At 53.4% G+C, this 20,463-nt stretch overlaps 3 protein-coding genes and 2 pseudogenes across 3 annotated transcripts; 2 read left to right on the top strand and 3 right to left on the bottom strand.

Annotated features, from left to right (window-relative positions):
• Positions 1-1,149: 1,149 nt before the first annotated feature.
• SAPIO_CDS1555 lies at positions 1,150-1,614 on the top strand (annotated as a pseudogene; the record flags this gene model as incomplete).
• A 567-nt stretch (positions 1,615-2,181) lies between these two features.
• SAPIO_CDS1554 (uncharacterized protein) lies at positions 2,182-6,445 on the bottom strand (the record flags this gene model as incomplete). The annotated part of the gene is made up of 5 exons (XM_016784797.1): positions 2,182-4,102; positions 4,153-4,559; positions 4,687-5,056; positions 5,736-6,244; positions 6,320-6,445. The coding sequence occupies 5 exons, from the start codon at positions 6,443-6,445 to the stop codon at positions 2,182-2,184; spliced, it is 3,333 nt and encodes a 1,110-aa protein (XP_016645554.1).
• A 2,078-nt stretch (positions 6,446-8,523) lies between these two features.
• On the top strand, positions 8,524-9,601 carry SAPIO_CDS1553 (uncharacterized protein; the record flags this gene model as incomplete). The annotated part of the gene is made up of 4 exons (XM_016784796.1): positions 8,524-8,689; positions 8,757-8,806; positions 8,889-9,298; positions 9,364-9,601. 4 exons carry the CDS (start codon positions 8,524-8,526, stop codon positions 9,599-9,601), a joined length of 864 nt encoding a protein of 287 aa, XP_016645553.1.
• A 204-nt stretch (positions 9,602-9,805) lies between these two features.
• On the bottom strand, positions 9,806-11,785 carry SAPIO_CDS1552 (annotated as a pseudogene; the record flags this gene model as incomplete).
• Positions 11,786-15,294: 3,509 nt separating this feature from the next.
• Positions 15,295-17,776, bottom strand: SAPIO_CDS1551 (uncharacterized protein; the record flags this gene model as incomplete). Its single annotated transcript, XM_016784795.1, has 3 exons — positions 15,295-17,282; positions 17,408-17,591; positions 17,735-17,776. 3 exons carry the CDS (start codon positions 17,774-17,776, stop codon positions 15,295-15,297), a joined length of 2,214 nt encoding a protein of 737 aa, XP_016645552.1.
• Positions 17,777-20,463: the final 2,687 nt, after the last annotated feature.

Raw genomic sequence — 20,463 nt, 5'->3', positions numbered from 1 at the left:
TGGGATGTCGGACCATCGAAATGAGGCTCTTTTGCTCTTCCACGACGACAGAACTCGACAACGGCACCTTAGCTCCAGGCGCGAAGAGTCCCGTTCCCGTCAGCCGCCGGAGGGGGATCTGCAGCGGTGACGACCTTCAGTCGCCGGCTTCGTCATATCCCAATCGGATAGACGCGTCTTCATCAAGGGTATTGTGAGATATGAACGAAGACCACCGTGGATTGCGTCTCGCCCCGAAGACGAGAATTCAATTTTTTTTTTCTTCCCCTGTATTTTCTTCCTTCTTTTCCTTTCAGCTACCGAGCACCCTTATCTAGAAAGGAACCCCCAACCGTATTCTTATTCCCCATTCGATGTAGTCTATTGATACAGCACTCCACCGGCCAGTCAATAGTTCACCTTCACATTCAATATTCCCCATTTGCCTAGCAGGGGAGAAAAAAAGAATAAAGCAATATTATTTCTCTCTCAAGTTACTAAGAAACACTCCCTTCCCACCACAACTAAGCAAAGACATCTCTCACCAGCAAGGTTTTCTCACCAATCCTCAGCCCAGCCAAAACTATCGAAGCAACATCTCCCATCTCCATCCCCTCATAGGTTCCCCGACCAGCTGGACCAAATCCTCTCCCGCGCCGGAACCTCGCCCCCGATCCACTCAGATCCAGCCCGCATGTCACCCAGTCAGCCGCGATGGACGAAGAGGACACTAGCCAAGACCGCGCAAAAAGTGAGACAAATTCCCAAGTCTAGAAGAAAATAAGCAAAAATTGGGGGAAAAAATAAAGGGAATAAAAGCGGGCGATCCCGAGTGGCGAGGGCGTAGAGGTCTCGGATTTCTGCGTCGGAAACGGGGCGTTGAGCGCCTGGTCATGCCTTGACAGGGGGGGAAGGAAGATGAGATGGTTCGATTGAGATTTGGTGAATAGATATAGCGGGTGGGATGTGCTCTTTGCCTTGGGCCTTTGTTCCTTGCATCTAATCTTGATTGAGCTGACAGCTTCCCGGCATAGAGATTGATAAACATCCCAGTCCCACGGTTCTTTGCCGTCATTATCTCAGCCTCATCCCCCTCTCTTACACCCCTGCCATCTCCTCCCATCTCCAAACTCTCATCTCTCCACACTCCCAACTCAGAAAACCATCCAAATGCCCACCCCTCCGCAACCCCTCCGCCCCAAAAAATCCTTCAAAGACCGCTTCTGGTCCCTCTCCCCCGCCAACCGCTTCTCCCCTCCATCCCCTCCTCCACCATGTCCTGCGCCCTCCGAATCCGCCCCAAAAGCAGCCTACGTCCCCCGCCACGCCGCCAAAGACTTTGTCCGGACAACGACACCAAATCCACAAGCGCGCTCAACCCCCGCACAGGGCCCGATGTCCACGGATGACGCGGCGAGTCTTCTAAAGTCCGGCTCTGCGCGAGGAGCTTCGACCGATGGGAGCGGGTACTCTTCTGCGTCGGTTAAGCAGAGGCCGAGCTTGGCGTCCATGTCTTCTTCGGCGGCTGAGCCGGAGAGGAGAGCGGGGAAGGGGACGGGGGCGGAGCAGCAGAGAGGCGTTGGAAGGAGGATTGCGGAGTATATCAAGCCGACGAGGGAGGGTAGCGCTACTTGAATTCCTTGTGCCGTTGTGTGGTGATGGGAGGGTTTATTTGATCTGGTGGGGTTTTTTCTCCAGGGAGTGATGGCGTGGTGTTTCTTTGAGCTTCTCTTTTAGGCGCTTTGGGGGGTTCTTGGGTATTTTACTTCGGTTATGCGACGAGTGTGGGCTGGAAAGTGTAATATTCAACAAGATCCTGTCTTCTCCGGAGGCTTTCTCCGGTGTTGGGTTCTTCTTCACATCATGGATGTCTATGGCCATTTCCATATTTATTCGAACAAGGTCGTTGGGGCCTTATCAACACAAGACTCGGCAGTAAGCCGCGCCATTCTACACAACGGATGCAAGGCCTGTGACAGCCTCGTGACACAAATACAGCCGATGGTTATCTCTACAGTGACATGTCCTACGCACCAAAGAAAAGGAGGAACAGCAAAGCGAATGATAAAATATATTCTTCACGAACCAAAACCATCAACTCCCTCGCCGTCGGCTCTTCACTACTGCAATTATAAGCATGTTAAACAATCGACCGCCCTCCTCAACTCCCCAATTCATAAATATATTCCTTTCCCTTCCCCATCAGCCCCACGCAGCATGACCCCCTTCCCAACCGCTCGGTCCCCAAGACGTCCGCGCCCACTGCACAGACGGATCCGCCAAAAAGAACGGATCCGCCCTAAACTCCGACATCGGTGACCGGAGGTTAGCTGAAATCGACGTCAGAGGGCCCCGCGGCGACGAGAGCGGTTCCATGGGCACCGGCTTAGGGAACCGGGACGACGTCGGAGAGATGGGTTGTCGCAGTGGCGGTAGAGAGAGAGATTCCGTGTAGGCGGTAACCGGGGCGGGTTTAAGCAGAGGCAGCGAAGCGGGAGGGCAGACTCCGTTCTCGAGCCTGGGAGGTCTTGTCGCTGTTGGAGGATGAGTGGCGTGGGGGATGTTGGGGATAGGAACCGGGGTGGTGGAGATGCGAGCACGGGTGTTTTCCTTTCCTCTGGGCTGGTATGGCTTTGGGTTTTTTGCGCCAGGTCGCTGTTTCGATGGACCGCGGCTGTTGACGCAGGGCAGCACGACCTCCTCGCCATCGATTGTTTTGCGCTTTCGCCTCCTGGGGTTAGACTTGACGGCTTCCAAAATTGTACCTGCCAGCAGCAGTCGCGCGGCATCTGGTTGTGGTCGCGGCTGTGGTTGAGCGACGTACATGCTTGGGGGAGTGGTCACAGGTGGAGGCGGAGATGATTGGGATATGCTGTTCACACCCTGCGGCGTCGTAAACTGCACAGGAGTGGTTTCGGGGATAGGATCAAGATCGGACGGTGCCGGTCGCGTCAGAGCTGCCGGGGCTGATTTTCTCTGACGCCTCGCTTTGGCTGCCTCGTTTCGCTTAATCCTGGCTGTGGCGGCTGCCGCAGCGCGTGTTGCCGCTACGGAGGGGAGCTCCATTGGCGGCGGTGCGGGACGCCCAGATATGGAGCGCAGACTGTCCATGATCTTCCAGCTAAGATATGCACCGTTCGCTTTGTCTTCCTTTATGCCCTTTGGTCGATTGGCATTTGGTTTTTGGGGGGTTTGCGGTTTCGCTGTCGTCGGCCCTTTAGCTTTAGTCTCGTTGGATTGTTCTTCGGCAGTAGTAGTTGCAAGATCGCTTAAACTGCCTGTCGCTGTCGTATTTATATCGGCGGATGTGTTCGCTTGTTCTGCGACAACTGTCGGATTGGTGGCCAAGGATGCCCCAATCTTCACGGCATCCTTCAAGGATTTGCTCTCAGAAGCTCCTTCATCACCATTTTGTTCCTTCTCCTTCTTCTTCTTCGACTTCTTCTCAGAAGCCGCCTTCGCAGCTTTCTTCTTCGTCTCGCCACCAACGCTCTCCCTCTTCCGCTTCTTCGGCGGCTCGGGCAGGACTGTACCGGGAGGAAGCCAAAATATCGGGATTCTCTCCTTCAAATTGTCCACCCACGCGTCACAGTCCCACTGCACCCAGTAATCAATCACATCTCCCCATGTGCTCTCCGGAGGCTTCGTAAAATTGATAAACACCACCTTGCCCCCCTTGGTATGCACGGCCTTCGCAAACTGCCTCACCATGACCTTGAGCCCGTGGACTTTAAGCGACGTCCCCAGGATCAAGAGCAGGTCCGGGCCGATGGCGAGGTCGTGCGTCACGACGGGCGAGATTAGGTGCGCGTTGGGGTGCTCCTCGCCGTACAGAACGATGTCGGGGCGGAGCTTTCCGACGCCCAGGGCGCGTTTTCCTCGCTCTTGCCGGGCTGCGGTGGCGCCGGCGCAATGCGGACACTCAGGCTGCCGTCCAGAGAGCGTCTCGTTCTCTCGGTCGGCGTCCTCCCATTCGCAGAGTTTTCGGCAGACGAAGCATCGCAAGGACTCGAGAGAGCCATGGAGAAAGACACATTCAACCCCGCTAGAAGGGGAAGATTGACGAAGTTGCTTGGGAGGGCGGGTGGTGGAGACGTCTGCTTCGTCTCCCACCGTTTGTTCGCTAGCTTGGAAATTTGGGAGAGCAGCTTTTTGGCGCGATTCTTGACACACCTCATGGGTTTCTGAAGCGGGCTCTTCTTGTCCTTCTGACGTTCCAACGCGTCCAGGAGAATTTCCGTCATTGAGGGCGACGGAACCATTACCGGAATTTCCGTTCGGGATGGGGAGGTCGCCCTCTCGCTCGGTTCCTCGAGTGTCTCGTCGTCCTTGGCCTCTGGTGTCTCCGGCTGATTCTTCGTGGTCTCCGCTTGGTTGCCTAGATATTGTTGGATGTCCCCCTCCATGACTTGAATCACGTCGGCCATCCAGTTCAGTCGGGGCCTCCTCAGAACCTCCTGGGCGAAGGGCGAATTCATCTCCCGCGCATGAAGATGTAGATTGACCAGACAAGTCTTGATGTTGCCGATCATTTCCATCGTCTCGGTAGCCAGCTCCATCTCCTCCTCGCTGACCTTCGGCTGTGAATTAAAAAAAAAAAAGTCAGCATTATTCCACAGTCCGCGTTTCAAAAGGCAACGCGGCGAAAATCACGACATTCAAGGGCGATGCAGAAAAAAAGCACTCAAAAAGGATCTAAGTACTCACGCGTTCTTCGTTGACTTCCCTCAGATTCTTGCCCTGGAGGAGATTGGCCATCCCGGGCGATCGCGGGAACAATTTTGCCCGCTCCCGAAGAGTTAGCTCTGGATAGGGGTAGGCGACGTGTTGAAAAGCGGCTCTTTTGTCCCGGCCCGCGCTCGAGGGCCGTGGAGAGTCCGACTTTTTCTTCGATTCGGTCAATGTTTTGGGTGTAGCATCGGACGAGCTTGCCTCGGTCTCGCAAATGTCCGATGAAGAGGTGGGAGGTTGTTGGGGAGACATCACGAGATTTTTGCCGTAGCGTGGTCGCGAAGGTGTAGAAAACAGAGGTGCGGATGGGGCAGGACCAGATGGACGCGTCGAAAAGGTCGCGTCCCTTGATATTGGGGATGGGTAGTTTAGTGGATACCGTAGAGCTTTGAGAAGAGTTGGATGATTGAGAAGGGGGAGGAGTGAACGAGTTCGAGGAAGGAGGTGTTTCGTCAACCTCCGAGGGGGGTGTACTACTTGAGAAACTGGTATCTCGAGAGGACGACGCAGACAACCCTTCGCAAGGATCAAAGAGAACAGGTGGTGGAGAAGAAAGGGGGGAAGAGCTGCAGAAGAGAGGGGGGTCTGAGAGGTTGGTTGAGCCAGGAGGAAGAGAAGCCAGCACCCTCATGTGCCGGGCGTTCAACGGGGTTTGAATCGCGGAGAGCCTCCTGTCAAGGCCAGTAGAACCTGCTGGATATGGCAAAGGGGAAGTTGTTCGAAGAGGTGGAGAGGATGGCGGGTCTCGATCGGAGATAGCAGCCCAGTTCACCCATCTTGCTCGAAAATCACTAGGATGAGATTGTCCTTTCCTGGCATCTAGATAATTTGGCTGAGTTGTTCTTTCAAAGGGAAAATCTTGAGAAGAATGGCGTGGAGGTGAGGATTGGGGTAATTTAGGTTGTGCTCTTAGACGTGAGGGAGATTCTTGGCAAAGGCCAGGAGGTAAAGAGGTCGCCCTCTTCCTTTGATATTGGTCCGAGGCCTCTTGTGAGAGTTGCAGGGAAGGCGAATGAGGAGCAGACCCATTGTCCTGTGGAAGCTCAGGATTCTGCCTAGCCTGGTCATCATTGTCCACTCGCGTCCTTTGATCGTCCTGGGATGAGGTGTTGAAAGAGTCGTCGCAGGTGGGCGCCGGCGCCGTACTCGACGTATTTGGGAGCTCAGATGGTTCTTGTTTTATGAGCAGCGAGCCTAGCTTCTCACGATCTGTCGCGTTCGGTAGCTCTAATCTAGAACGGGTCTTCCTATCCGCCCGATGCCGCCCGATGCCGCCACTTTCTGCACTCGAATTCGCCTCAGAAGTTTCGGACGTGCCCGGTGCGCCGATCTCCTCTTTCGTCGCGGTTGATAGCTTCCGGCGTTTGCTAGGGCGATGGCTTGGAAACTCGTCAACATTGGACGCGTCGTCGCGAGAATTGCTGTCCGCTGGCTTTAACGCGGGGGCGGGGAGCTGAGATTGGGTGGCCTGCCTCGCGGCGGCTTCGTATTGTGCCTGGATAAGCTGGTAGAGACCATTTTCGGAGCGGAAGTCCTGCAGAAGAGTCAGTGAGACCAATTCCCACTTCCCAGTGGCCCGTAGCTACGCGAGAGCATTGCAAAACCTTACCGGAATGCCCGAGTTGGTGCTGATACCGGCACCAGTCACGACGACCACCTTCCGAGCCTTGACGAGGGCGTTTGCGATTATCTGAAGAGCTTCATCGTCCCCGGGTCGCACATGGGCGGTAGGCATGGCAGCTGGCGACGAGATGGAGAAAAGATGGGGGAACCAAGCGATGGAGGTTTAAGAGGTTCAAAGCGAGAATGTCGCGTCGAGCGTGGATTGTCTCGAGCGCTGGTGAGCATGGAATTGAGGAAGTTGCATCTGGCGGTGGATTCGACGCGACATAAAAATGGATGGCCGGGGTCTGGGTTGAAGCAGTTGAGTGGGAGTTGGCGTTGGCGTTGGTGTTGGCGTTGACGTTGAGGTCGGGGCAATAGAAGAGCGTACGCGACAATAATGGGTTCTTGAGAGGAGGAGAGAAAAAGGAAAGGAAAGAAAGGGAAATGGCAAAACACCTGCTCGTGATTATCTGATTGAGCAGAGGAACAAAAAAAGCCGAGGAGAGAGAGCACGGTGCTGTTTTCCCGGTTGACGGCAGATGTTGTGAAATTGGGACTGCGCAATTGTTTGGCAGTACAGAATAGAAAGGCTAGAGTCGAATGATCAAAGTGCCAGTTCCAGTGCCAATTCCCGTCCCAGTTCCAGCATTGGTCCGACCGTGTTCATCAAGCTTTAAGGTTCCTTCGTTGCGGTGACAATGGGATGACGGGAGCGTGGGACTTGGAGGCGTGAGCTCGCTGTGGAGCCATCGAAGATCGCCAGTAGCAAGTAGCGGAGGCTGGGTGCTAGAAACCGCGTGGAGCTATAAAAGGGAACGGCGACTTCAAATTGTTTGTCGTTTCCAAGAGAAATGGCCCAAGCCACGGTTGATATCGACCTGAATTATCCCCTTGACCGCTCGATGCTCGGAACGAAATACCCTGAGCTCTCAATCAATCAGATCAATATCAATGACGGTTTGCGATTTCCGGTGTTATTGTCTTGTCCAACATGAACGCGGGGATCCCAGGTACGTACCGACTTTAGCCTGAGGCCCACAATATTGCAACTGAGGAAGTGAAGACGCGCCGCTGACTAAAAATTGGCCCACCTCGCGATCACCAACACGGCAGGAGGGCGGGGAGGGGCAAAAGAAGGAGCGAGTGGGCACTCTCGGACAGCACAAATCATCGGGAGTTTGGCCGAGTGGTTAAGGCGTTGCGTTTAGGTTAAACCTAGATACCGAATCCGCAATGGACATTGTCCGCGCAAGTTCGATCCTTGCAGCTCTCAAAATTTTCTTTTTTTGCCCACTTGGCCTCCGAAGTTCGATGGTCAAAACGCCGGGCCGTATCAGAGGAGATTCACCTCTGGAGTCTTGTCAATCGCAGCGATGTCTCGGAATGCGGAACGCCATTTCAGTATCGATTTGGACATTTGGACTCGCTCTTCCGCCTAGTTCACCTCTATTACAAGTCGAGATGACTTCAAAAGCGAATGTGTGAGATTTGGTCAAAATGCAGACAGACTCCACCAGTTGTTGTCACCTGCCGTAGGATTCTGATCTAAGCTCCACCATCGCATCCCACATCGCGATCTCCCCCTGCGTCCTGTTCGCCATCTCAAGCCACGTCAAGATGAGATCGAGATCTCAAGATACAGATCTGTTCCTGCATACTCTTCATTTTTCGCGCCTAAACCCTACGTCGGGCGAACCCAAATTACATCCAATAACTCGTCTCGTCCTCGGTCCCGTGAAACCCTCTTTGCTAAAGCCTCCAGCTGCAACTCCTTGAGACGACTCCGTTTGATCTGCTCGGCACGCCGTCGCATACCATATTATTAGCCTCTCCTCTCCACCAATGCCTTTCTCAACTCACCTCCCAGCGCTCCTTTTTGCAGATGAGGGCTCGGAAGTCAAGAGATCAGAGTAAACGTGACATTCCCTGCCGTCTTTCCCGACTGTGAAGTTCACGATGGCAGGCGCCAAGTGGCTCGGGCCCGCAGGAAACCCCAGCTTAATATTGTATAAGATCTAACGGGACGATCGTCGCCATCATCTTGGGATGTTCCTCTTTTTTTCTCTTGGAAGGTTTTCTCGGCGGTGTTCAACTTCACTTGTATTCTATCTAGTTGCTTCTAGACTTCTTTTTCTTCCTCTTTGATATATATACATTTTTTATATTTCTTCATCCTCAGGATAGGATTAATTTTCAAACGCATCGGCAATGTCACCTCGATCAGCGCTTCTGTCTCTTCTTCTCTCTGCTCTGCCGCTGGTGTCAGCCCAGGAATGCACTCTTCAGTTCGACGGCAGGATACCCGATGGCTTCGCAGCCGCCGACTTTGACCAGGCGAATAACATCTTCAGCCCCGACAATGTCTTCGGCCAAGGTAATCCCACCTCCGCGATGTGATGAGAATGGCAGCACGAAGTTTCTACGGCTAACACTTCTTGCAGGCCTCGCTTTCAGCCAGCTCATCCAGCTCCCCGCGATAGGCGCCTCCCTCGTAAGGCTACCCACAATGATCTCCTCCCCTTCTCTCTCAAAATCCCATCCTAACCCTCTCCCCCCTCTCCCCCCTCTCCCAGTTCGACGACGCCACAGTCCCCTTCGAAGTCACAATCTCCGACGACTCCATCTTCGCCCCCTCCGCCGACAACATCCAAACCGGCTTCCGCCGCGCCGAGCTCCTCCCCGCCTCCAACGACGGCACCGACCCTTCCACCACGGGCGTCAAGACCCTGCATTTCAGCCTCATGAAGGACAACGCGCGCGCCTTCAACCTGTCCCACGAGTACCAGCTCGTCTTCCTCGAGAGCGCCGACTTCTCCACGAACCAGTTCGTGCTGAAGACGGGCACGATTCTGGGCGGGAATACGGCTGATCCGGATACCCTGCAGCTTTTTGGGAATGTGAATCAGGGCCAGTTGTTGTTTAGTACACCTTTTACGGCGGGGGTGTTTCATAACTTTGGTGTCGTGCTCGACTTTGATGCTCTGTAGGTCCCTTGTGTGTGTATGTGTGTTGCAGTTTCGGATATGCCACTGACACACCGTCTGTTAGTACGACTCAAGTCTTGTACTCGACCGGCGACGACCCGCTCGAGGCCCAGACCGACGCCATCGACAACGACGTCAGCGGCGAGGGCCAATTCCACTTCGGCGTCCTCAAGAAACCCACCGACTCCGCCGGCGACATCACCAAGGACGGCTTCCAGGAGGCGGGCATCGATGAGGGGTTAATCTACGCGGGCATCTTCCAGGAGGATTCGTCGGACGGTTGCATCAGCTTGTCTCTGTAATGAGCGCATGTCGAAATGAAAATGAGGGTTATGGTGGTTTTAGGTTTTCTCCGTTTTTCATTTACTTCATTTCTTGCATTTGGCAGGTGGTTTGCATGGGGGGACTTGATGAAAATCGTATCTCTTTTATGAATATACAGAAGAAACAGTATAGTTTTTCCGTCTGTATGTACAATCGCGCCTCTTAAACTCGGCGAATTTCGTCTATGGAGACTCTTCTGTTCCCTCGCTCAAATCTTCCTCATCTTCATCTTCATCGTCCTCCCCTCCAACCTTCGGATCTCTCAAAAACACATCCAACAACATCTCAAAATCCCTCGGCACCCCAATGCCCGTTCCACAATCCCACCCCGCCGTAGCAGGCCAACCTCCCGGCGCCTCCCCATCCCAAATACAACCAGCACTCACACCTCCCACGACATCATCCACCACCGCCCTCACCTCCCTCGAATACAACCTCGGGTTCAACCATCCCGTCTTCCCCAAACCCTTTCTCATCCTCGCATCATTAATCAGAGCAAACATGCTCGCAATGACAGGCGCGCTGGCACTCGTCCCCATTGCCGTACCAGGGCCTCCCCCGTAGAAGAGCTGATATCCGACCCCTATGGCCGAAATGTCCGGAATCGCCCGTCCCGTGTCGTTATAGTGGCCTGCTAGCTTTCCGTTGAGCGTCACGATGTAGTCTTCGACGTCCGCCGCCTGCCAGGCGGGTCTATCGAAGTACATGCTGAACCCGCCCGTGGAGAAACTCGCTACTTGCGGAGGGGAGACTTGGTTGACTGCCCCGATGGCTGTCACGTACGGACACGTGGCCGGGAAGGAAGCCATCGTGATAGGGCGCTTGAGCCCATCGTTGCTTCGACACTCGCCGTAGCGTACGCCGCGGGAGCCGCCATCGCCCGTGGCCGCGATGACAGAGACGCCTCGGCTCGTCAGCGCTGCGAAGAGGTCGCATACTTTGAGGGCGTAAGGGTGCGGCACGCCTTGTTCGTCGTCGGCGTAGGATATCGAGATGATGTGGGGTAGTTCGGAGTCTTCCTTGTCAAGGAGGTATTCCAGGAATTCGAGGTAGGGTTCGTTGTCGGCGCGGGATTCGGGCATCGGGTCACCGTTGCCATCGAGCTTGATCCCTCTGCCTCCCGTGGAGGAGTAGATTACCGAGACGGGATGGGAGAGGGAGAGGGCGTATTGCACGTCCAGCGAGGCTTCCATGCCAGCCTTGGACATGATTTGAGGGTCCTCTCCGCCGTTGATCAGTTCGACGGTGACGTTGCGGACGGAATCGGGAATGTATGGAGCGAATGTGTCCATGAAAGTGTGCGTGTCTGGATGGTACAGGTGCTGGTCCAAGAATCCCGCCACGAGATAAAGGACCTCGGGCGAGGAACCGTATTCTCCGCCCTCCTCGTCCTCGTCTTCGGCAAGTTTATAGTTGATATTGTACAGCTCCCTCAGACACTCGGGCGTCGTCCCATTCCAGCACGGCGGCTTCGTGATGGGCGTCGATCCCTCGGGAGGATAAATAGGCTCGTCGGGAACTTGCCTCTTCTCTCGAACCATGGCCCCCTCCGCCTCGCGTCTCGCATCTTCTGCCTCCCTTCGTCTTCTCGCGATAAACTCCTCATCGCTCTCCTCGGGTGTCGCGACGAAAAAGTTACTCACGGGGTGAATGAAAGACACCGCATCGGCCACTTTTCCCCCAGGAACTCCGTACCTCCTCGCCCTCAGCACGGGCATCCTCCCGGGAAAGGTGTAATAGGCAATTTCAGCGCCCAGGAGATCCTTAGCCCCCTGCACCGTAGAATTCACCTTGATCCAATCATCATGCACCTCGGCGTCTACGATGCCGTTCTCTTCTAGCCACGCGAGCACCGCGTCCGTCCTCTCCTTAGGAGGCTGTCTGAAAGCGCGCACTTCGTCGCGAGAGAGGTGTTTTCCGTAGTCTCTGTTCCGGGGATCAGATATCTCTGCGAGGCGCTGCTTCAGTCGCGTCGTCCCGTCGTCATTTCGTACCGATATCGAAAGTGGGAGGGGCTCTGTCGGTAAGGGTTGTTGGTCGGCCAGGAGTGTCCATCCGGCTGGTAGCTCAGAGACGTTTTCTACCGTAAAGAGGTCTGTGAGGAGTGATGCGAAAGAAAAACCAGCGCCGGCAAGGGCCACGGTGAAGATAGTCGCCTTCATCTTCTTGAAAATAACGATTGTGAGAAGGTTGATCACAGCACAACGTTCCAATTGAGGGATGGAAAAAGAGAAAACAAGAACTCTGGGGCAGCAGTCGCACAGGTTTTTTTCCCCCCCTCGTGTCTCTTGCAGCATCAAGAATAGAAGGAAAGAGCTAGGGAAGGTTCAAAGCTGTGAAACTGGAGGAAGGTGAACTGTGAACCCCAATACGCCTTGTTCCTTCCTATTTCCTTGATCCCTTGCCTCACTTTGGCCTCCCCAAGAAGGTGCCACCAGAAGGCCCAGATTTATCTTTCCTCCACCACCGCCAAGGCTTAGTTTGTTCTTTGCTCCAGCTTCTTGTGGTCTTGTGGTACGGTTGTCATCACAAAGTAGGGGCGGAGTTGGGCGAGACGAAACCACCGTGGCGAGTAAACCGTAGATCACCGCCTGCTCGACCCAAGAAACGTGGGCAAATCGTCCGCAGGTCCGAAAGGGAGAGATGAAAGGAGAAGTAAACACTTCCAAACTCAATCTCCAAATGAAAGAAGGGGACAAAAAGAGAGAGGGGGGAAAACAAATCAATCCTCGGTTGGGGATGCCGACACTACCACTATATAACCAAAGCTCTCACCATCACGACTCTGAGCTAAGAGATTCAATGTCCGCGCCGGCAGCCGCATATTGGGGAACTTCATTTTCCTTGGGACACCTTCTACCGGGGAGATCGCCGCAGGTATTTCTCATCCAGAAATCTCCTCTAATTGAACGGGGGGCATATAAATTAAACTCAGCGAATAAACCGACCGAGCCGGAACGGGCAAAGAAAGAGCGCCAAAGGAAATCGGGGATAGGAGGATGGAGGGTGGACCACTTTCTCCAAATAGAGTGCCTAAGAAATTCCCGGATCTTGGCCAGCTCTTGGGTCCATTAGCTTCGCAATGGGAATCCATGAAGAGGACGGAGGGGAAAGAGACGTAGTTCGAAGCCCATGATGCGGATGGACGAGGGAAGAGCGAGATGTCCCTGTCCCTCGTCTGCTGCATTGAGATAGATGGCGGCCCAACCCCAAGAATCTTCAACCCCCGGAAACACGATCCACAAATTGACCAAAAACGCAGACAAGAGAAAGAGTTCAAAAATTCCCAGCAGGAAATGGTGAGCAGTGTCCCCTTCTCCCTTCTACCTTCTCCAATAAAGCCAAGCACAAAATCCGCCATTTTGTCTTCTGCCTCTAATCTGTCCCAATTCAGCCGCGGAGCCAGCAGTCCAGCGCCCAGACACCAAGAACTCTCTCCCCCAAATGACGCATGACGCATGTCGGGACAAAGTAGATCTTCCAAGAAAAAAAACCTCGTGCTCTCCATCTCTCCTTGCACGGGGCATAACCCACACGCGGACTGAGAGTGCCGCCTATATTCCCCATGTAATATTGTTCCACATTCCTAGAGCTCTTCCCCCCCCCCCCCCCCCCCCCCCAATGCGGGATCCCGAGCATGAGGTCATGGTAACAGGGCGACTCCTAGCCCATGGCTCTCCAAATAAGCGCATGAACTGAACATACTCACGGGATCGCAGGTATAGAGTTTTGCTGGTGCCTTGCGCGAACGAGCTTTCTCTGGCGTTTCGTCAAACTGCGAAAGGTTCGTCTCGGACCGCGGCATCATTTGGTGTTTTCGGCGCACAGCATATCGGCCAACCCCGTGCTCTACACACCGAAAAAGCCGTATCTCTAATATTTCCGCCTGCCTATTCCTCTTCTCGTCAGCTTTGCCTTGTTGAAATCCCCATGGTGCTTGTCTCTTAGTACATACCTTTCGAGAGAGCGAGAGAAGGCGAACTCGGGGTCCATGTAGGAGGAGACTTAAACATTCAGACTTCACAAACCAGAGCTTTTATCTTCAAGCAAAGCAAACTTATTCAAATATTAAGCGTATCGTAGGTTTCGACAAGGAGCAATAACCCGTCGCCCACCACCTTTTTGAATGAACCAAACAACCCTTCCGAAGCGTAAGTATTAAACTCCGGTTGCAAACAAACACACGAGCTCGCATTTCTTTTTCCTTCGGGCAGTACATGTTTCCGGATTTTTTTTAAAACGAGAAATCAAAATACCCAACGTTGGAAAGTTTCAAGAATCGATAAGGGAGTGGACAGAGGGGATAGAAAGGGGAAGAGAATAAACACTCCCCCGATTCTACGCTCTTGGTCCGTCTATTCAAGATAATTCCAGACAATACAAGAAGACCCACTGAAGCAAAGGGAACATGAAAAGAAAAAAGGTAATCAAAACAAGACCAACAGACCAGAAAACATGCATGCCCAAGACGAATAAGTCAAACAAACATACCCACGAGATCCAATGACCCGAAGCGATCATAACCTGCTAGACCCGAATATTCAAACATCCAAGCAAAAAAAAAAAGAGGAGATAAAAAATAAAAGGGAGAGAAAAGAGGGAGAAAAGAGACAAGAAACTAGAAGTCAACCTCACCGAACTGTACGAGAACCCCAATCTACCTCCTGTGTCACCACCGTACCAGTCTATTCCGACGTATGTAGTTCTTAATACAAGAAGAGAAATGTAAATGGAGAGACGCAAATAGAAGAGGACGGATAAGTTACAGGAAGCAAAACCAAGAGAAACGAAGAAAAGCAATGAATTAAACGAGCGACGACAAGAGAGCAAAAACTGGAAGTCAAAAACAGAAAACAAAAGAGACTTCCAAGATGGATCGTGATATTGGCCGAGACGAACGGAGGGAGCCCCAGGAACTGTCCTGGGATGACCGCCCCGTCCATCAACAAGCCAGTGTGAGCGAGTAGAATTAAAAATTAGGCCTCGTCATGAACGACAGTCCAGGAACACCGCAACAGCAGAAAAAAAGATAAACACCGAGAACAGAATCCAAGACAGTCGGTAGGCACGGGAGTATGCGCGCATGCATAATATCCCGCGCGGCGCCGTGAGAGGGAAGAAAAGGGTGTGGTGTGAAGAAATCAAATGCAAAGATGAAGAAAAAAAGAACCATGAAGCAATGAAGCAAATGCCGTCGGATGGTATCATAAGAGAGGCGTCCCAGAGTAAAGAAGGTGTGACCGGTCCCGCAGACTAACATCGTGACAGGGGACAATGTGTGAAAGGAATGCAGCATGCCAGAGAAAAAAGGTGTGTTGGCCTCCGTCTTGATTGGTTGCACAACCACTTCAGCTGACCCTCACACCCACTTCGAGTCCACCCCTGATTGATTCTCTTACACACTCGATAAGGCGAAGATGAGCAAGAAAGAAAACGAACTGCCCCCCCAAATCTCTCCGAATGCACCACTCCTCAGTCTAGTCCACGCGCCCAACCCACTGGGCATTCTGGCGATGCCTTCGTGTCGTGGCGACATGACCCGCTTTCCCGCCCGCCCACGCGGCATATGACGCTATCATAGAAACGGGGCGCACCCGCATCCTCCTCCCTCCCATGTAATGTAATGGGGAGGGGAGTGGAGGCCCTCTTGCAATCGCCAAGCACCGAGATATTACGACCTATGCGTACCATCGTAGTGGCCGTTGCTGTAGATCTGGTGGTGCGCTTGGCTGTGTTGCGTGCTCAGACTGGGATAACTCTCGGCGTATGTAGATGGCGTCGCGTCCCACCTCGATGCCGCCGTCGCTGCCACTGCTGCTGCCTGGGCAGCGTGCCCGACAGAAGAGTGCAGCCCCGCGGTGGTGTACGGTCCCGACGTCATAGTTCGGCTGTCGTAGGAACTGACTGAAGGAAGGGAAGAGAGGCGAAGGGATGATTGTGGCGAAGTGGTTCGCACATTGGGAGACATCGTCGTCCTAGCGCCGGGAATTGTCTGGAGCGGGCCGTGAGTCGGCGCGTATTGGCCCCAGGTACTCGAACTACCAGATAAAGACCGAGGCGAGGCGAGGCTGTCGTGATGCGAAGGCGCCTGCACCGCGTAGGCTCCCGGTGCTTCCGGCGCGACAGCGCTGGCGGTGAGCGGGGGAGTGGGAAGAGCATGATAAGGCGTAGGAGCGAGCATGTGGGATGACGGAACCATGGTCGCGGGGCTCGCGCTGTACTTGCTGATAATCTTCTTCAGCGCCGGCTCCAGCAGCTTCCAGCGGAAGACCTTGACGTCCTTCTCGATGTTCCTGGGCTTAGGGTGCGGGAATCCCATGATGACCTTGAAAAACTCCTCGGAATCCGCCTTCGTCTTGCTGACTGTCAGGGGCCGGAATCCCTCGAGGTTCCTGCGGATCCTGTTCTTCTCCTCCACAGTGAAACGCGACGGCGCCGCGACGAGCTGCTCGAGGAGGTATATCGTGTCGACCGAGGTGACAAAGTGTTCTCCCTTCTCCTCCCACCAGATGCAGCTGATGCAGGTGGTGTTCGCCGGCTTCTCGTTGGGGCCGACCGGTCGGAACTTCGTCGTTAGTGTCGATCCGTGCTGCGTCTTGGTGAAGCGCACGATGCGTCTCCTGTTGGCCCACTCCTCGGGCGTCCAGTTCTCCGCCATGGTATCTAGCTTTCCAACAATCTCCAAAACGGCCTTGTTGGGGTACAAGGCGTAAGGGTTGTAACCTTGTCCGCTTCCGTGCGCGCCGGCTTGGAGAGTGCTCGTTCGGATGAGCTGCGGCATGGACCCCCCCGCGGACAGGGGCATAGGTGTAAGGCTTGGCCTCGTCATCGCAGTGTGGTGGTGAATGGCGGCGGGACTGCGGTTGGCATCTAGATGCGCGCTGTACGAAGGCCACCCTCCGGCGGGTGTCCGTAGGGCGGGAGGCGCCACTCTCGAATATTGGTCGGTAAACGTAGTACTAGCTCTGTAGGTGCTGATCATGGTGTTGTTACCACCTTGGGGGAATGCCGTGGCATACGGCGATTGGGCCGGCTGTTGCGAAGCCACGGGGTAGTCGTAAGTATTTGTAGTCGCCGTCGAATCGGACCGTAGCTGGATGGGGGATTTGGGCGGGCTCTCAGTCTGGCCTTGGCCAGGTGACTTGGATACCTTCCTCGTGATATCGTCCTGCCTGCCACCTGCACCACCAGGCTGAGCGTCGCAGTATAGAAACTGACCCAGCTCCGTCCTCGAGATCTCCTCACCACCAGGCCCTTCAATCACTAGTGATACCGGAACGTTGGCTGTATGACATCCAGTGGCCATGTGCTGAGGCGCAAGGCAGCTCAGCGTGTAAACCAGCTCGCTACCCTCTTGTGAGCTGCTCTCTATCTGAGCCTCACACTTCTGGGAACCAAAGGCAATGAAGAAGTAAGAACCCGTCGCATTCAGCGACACCCGAAGCTGGACCTTGGTGCCGAATGACCCTGTCGTGGGTCGGTATGACAGGACCGTAGGGCCAACAGACACATATGAGGCCACGCTCCCTACCGTGGCTGTTGAGTCGAAAGAGTCCTGGCTAAGTTGGCTTGTTGTTTGCGACGCCTGAGTTGGGTATGCTTGTGTAGAGTATTGATGGGTGTAAGGGGAGTCCTGGAAGCTCCTCGTCGGGTCGAAGCCTGGGAAGCACGTTCATGTTAGTCTTTTTTCTACCACGTCCTGTCCTTTCCTTTTTCCTTCCCCCTTTTCCCACCTGCTACCACGGGGGTCTTGAATAGAAGTAGCACACCTGCACCCAACATACCATGGACAGCTGCGGGAGCCTTTGCGTATGTCGCCATTGAGAGAAGGCTAGGAGGAGTCACTCCACGAATGTCACCACCGTTTGCTCTCGCAACTGCTTCTTCGTACTTGAGGGCGGCAGTCTCTGGGGAGTCCAGTCTCTCGTCTACTCCAACGATGAATGGCCTCTCAGCGTGCACTTCCGGCTATAGCATTTGAAGTCAGCAACCTCGAATTAGAAGGGTGTTGTCAGTGTGTGTCATCAGAATATCTCAAAATCTGAGTTGACACTAGAGAAAGATGATGGTCAAGTTGATTCCCATTGACATAGGGTTCGGTTCATACTAACCTCGAACAACTTGTACGAGCCCCCGAACTTTACGGAAGACATTCGAGCTGATGGATTTTGGAACAGTCTCTAGAAGGGTTAAATGTGAAATGATATGAGGTGATGGCCACTGTTTCGGTGCTCTAGTTTGGATGTTGTGAAAACGCGTTGCCAAACTTGTGTTAACGAGGTCTTGACGGGGTCTTATTGTTCAGAGATAACTCGGTCTTATGAAGATTGCCTTTGTTGTTGTTGTTGTTGTTGTTTTGTTGTTATTGGACTTGCTGCTCTTGGTGTTTTTGTTGTCTCTGTTCCTATGTCTGAGGCAAATGACATTAAGCGTGATAGTCTAGAGAGGCGTGAGAGATAATATGGAACAGGCGATGGAGGTTATTAAACTTCGTTCCCTATACGGCAAGTCAGGAATATCAATTCCATTGGAACGCCCCCCCTTTCTTCACATGGAGCTGAGACAAGCGGACTCAGTGAACTCAATGGACTCACTTACGAAGTGATGCGTGTTAGCCTAGCCGATCCTACGCAAGGAAGGGTGAGATGATTGCGTTGCTTGAATTGGCAAGGTCCGTGGGGGAAGAGCGGATGTCGTGGGTGCAAAATGGTGTGTACGAACGTCCAGGACAGCCGATGAGATTGACAAGAGGCTCGATGTTTCGCCCAAGGTAGGATTAACGTTGATTCTTAGCTTTCGTTATATCAGGTTGAAAAGATATCTGCTCAAGTCGTTGACGGATGAGATCCTGGGAAGTTGACAAGATCCTGGGACCGGCGCTCGTAGCGGAAAGGAATGAAAGTTCAAGGTTGATTTGCTTTTCAAAAAACATTTAGTACCGGTCCCCAAGAAATGTCATAATACGAGATTTTGCAAGTCCGAGAGTTTCCGGAGGAAAACGTGATGTGAAGAGAGGAGATGATCCTCTATTGATACCCTCTCCCTACTTTGATGCCTGGCGGCCGCCACTTACATGAACGACTATGGGCAACACCCACTAAGAGAGCCTTTGCTCTGAGAAAAATAATAAAGGAAGGACTGGGCTTGTCGGGAGGCGAGGCCCCAGTGTTAGCGATGAACTCAAACGTTTCGTTCGTCCTGTCTGCAGGTATGCCGAACCTGTTCGCATATGGCTAGCTACCAAATTCTTGGACGGGCTGCAATCAAAAAAGAATGTCGCGTCCCGTCAATGGTTCGTCCAGCAGCAGGATGTTGGATGAAAGACAACAGGACAGATAGTACGGTGTGGAAGGAGAGGAATCAATGAAACAGCATGTTTTGCACCAACTGAGATAACTCAAGATCAAGACTGGTGTCTCTAGGGTTCCAGGTGCGAGCTTGTTTGGGAGGAGAGAAGAGGTAGAAGTAGGTGTTGAACCAAGAGGGTGCTCGGTCATATGTGTATCGTTGTCAGAGTAGGTCTCTGGCTGCAAATGCCATTGCTCTCACCTAAGTCAATAGACCTTCGGGGGATCCATTTTCGTTCTCCCGATCCCCCTATTGATGGTGTTGCTTCCTTTTTCTTTTCTTGCTTTCTTTTTCCTTGAGTAGACCTGGGGATTTTCGGAGACCATTGGGACTGAGCTCCACTTGGGAACTCAGAGAGGAGCTATGGCCAAGCCCTTGAGAAGCTGGTACGTGTAGAGACGGTACTGACGGGGAGAAGGGGGTGGGGGGGTGTATTCATGTTCCAAGCCGTTGAAAACATGATTCCCTTGTCTTAACGCAGCAATGGTTCACAGGAGATAGTCTCAGACAAGAGAAGGGGTTGATGGCTCTCGCCAGGCCGCGTTTAAGAGCCTCCAGCTTTTCCCCACGCAAGCTTCTTGGAAACTTTGCCTGGCCGGAGTGAAGAGGCAATGAATTTGGAAAGGGGACCTATTTCTCCCATGATTTATGAATCGAGGATGCCAACGCCAAGAAGGAAAGCAGAAGGGTAGTAGAGCAGGCATTGAAAAGAACAAAAGTGGGCGTTCGTAGTGCAGGGCTCTGTATGGTACGGACGGACTTAGACCTCAACGGACCTCTCTGTTTGCAGCTCATCTGGAGGTGCTGATCCAGTGGCGAGTTGGTAGCACGCCAAGGGTGTGAGCTGATCGGTTGCCTGGACTTAAGAGGCAGGCTTGGGTCTGTTCGCCGAACGCAATGATGCAATGGACGGGAGACCAGGGGGGCCCTGTGGGGAACTACTACTGAACAGGGGAGGGTGCGCTAACACCAGTTCAGTAGCAGTGCAGATCACAAAAGTAAAGGATATCGCTCAACCTGGTATTACTTATTTCGTACTCTGCTAGTACGAAAGCAGTGGGCGTGAGCAGGAGCTTGCTTGAAGGTGGGGAGGGTCGACGGGTCAATGAACAATAGCATTGCAGTCTCCAATCCACCAACTTTGGCCCGCCTGGTCTAGTCTGGCCTGACTACTCGATTGCCGCTCTGCCACCAGGACACTACTTCCCTACGCTAGGACTCTAGAAGAATGATACTCCTGCTGACTGCAGACCAGGCCGACGCAGGCACTACTACCTCATAGTAGAGTCCTCATTGTAGCGAAGGTGTCTCAACCACCATTGCCTCGACGGGAGAGGTCGAGACAAAGGATTCAAGGTCTAGCGTAGGAATGGGGACGATTTCCCTTGGAATTGACGCGCTCGACCTTTGAGCTCTGGACTCTTGAGTCAATAATCTAGTCGCGTGTTCACCAGAGGTGAGCCTCTAATGAGGTCGAAAATCGTGTTTAGGG

The sequence above is a fragment of the Scedosporium apiospermum genome (assembly GCF_000732125.1).
Source record: "Scedosporium apiospermum strain IHEM 14462 chromosome Unknown SEQ_SAPIO_0066, whole genome shotgun sequence".
NCBI lineage: Eukaryota > Fungi > Ascomycota > Sordariomycetes > Microascales > Microascaceae > Scedosporium > Scedosporium apiospermum.
The sequence above is the reverse complement of the archived record's forward strand: the minus strand, read 5'-3'. Positions and strand labels throughout refer to the sequence as shown.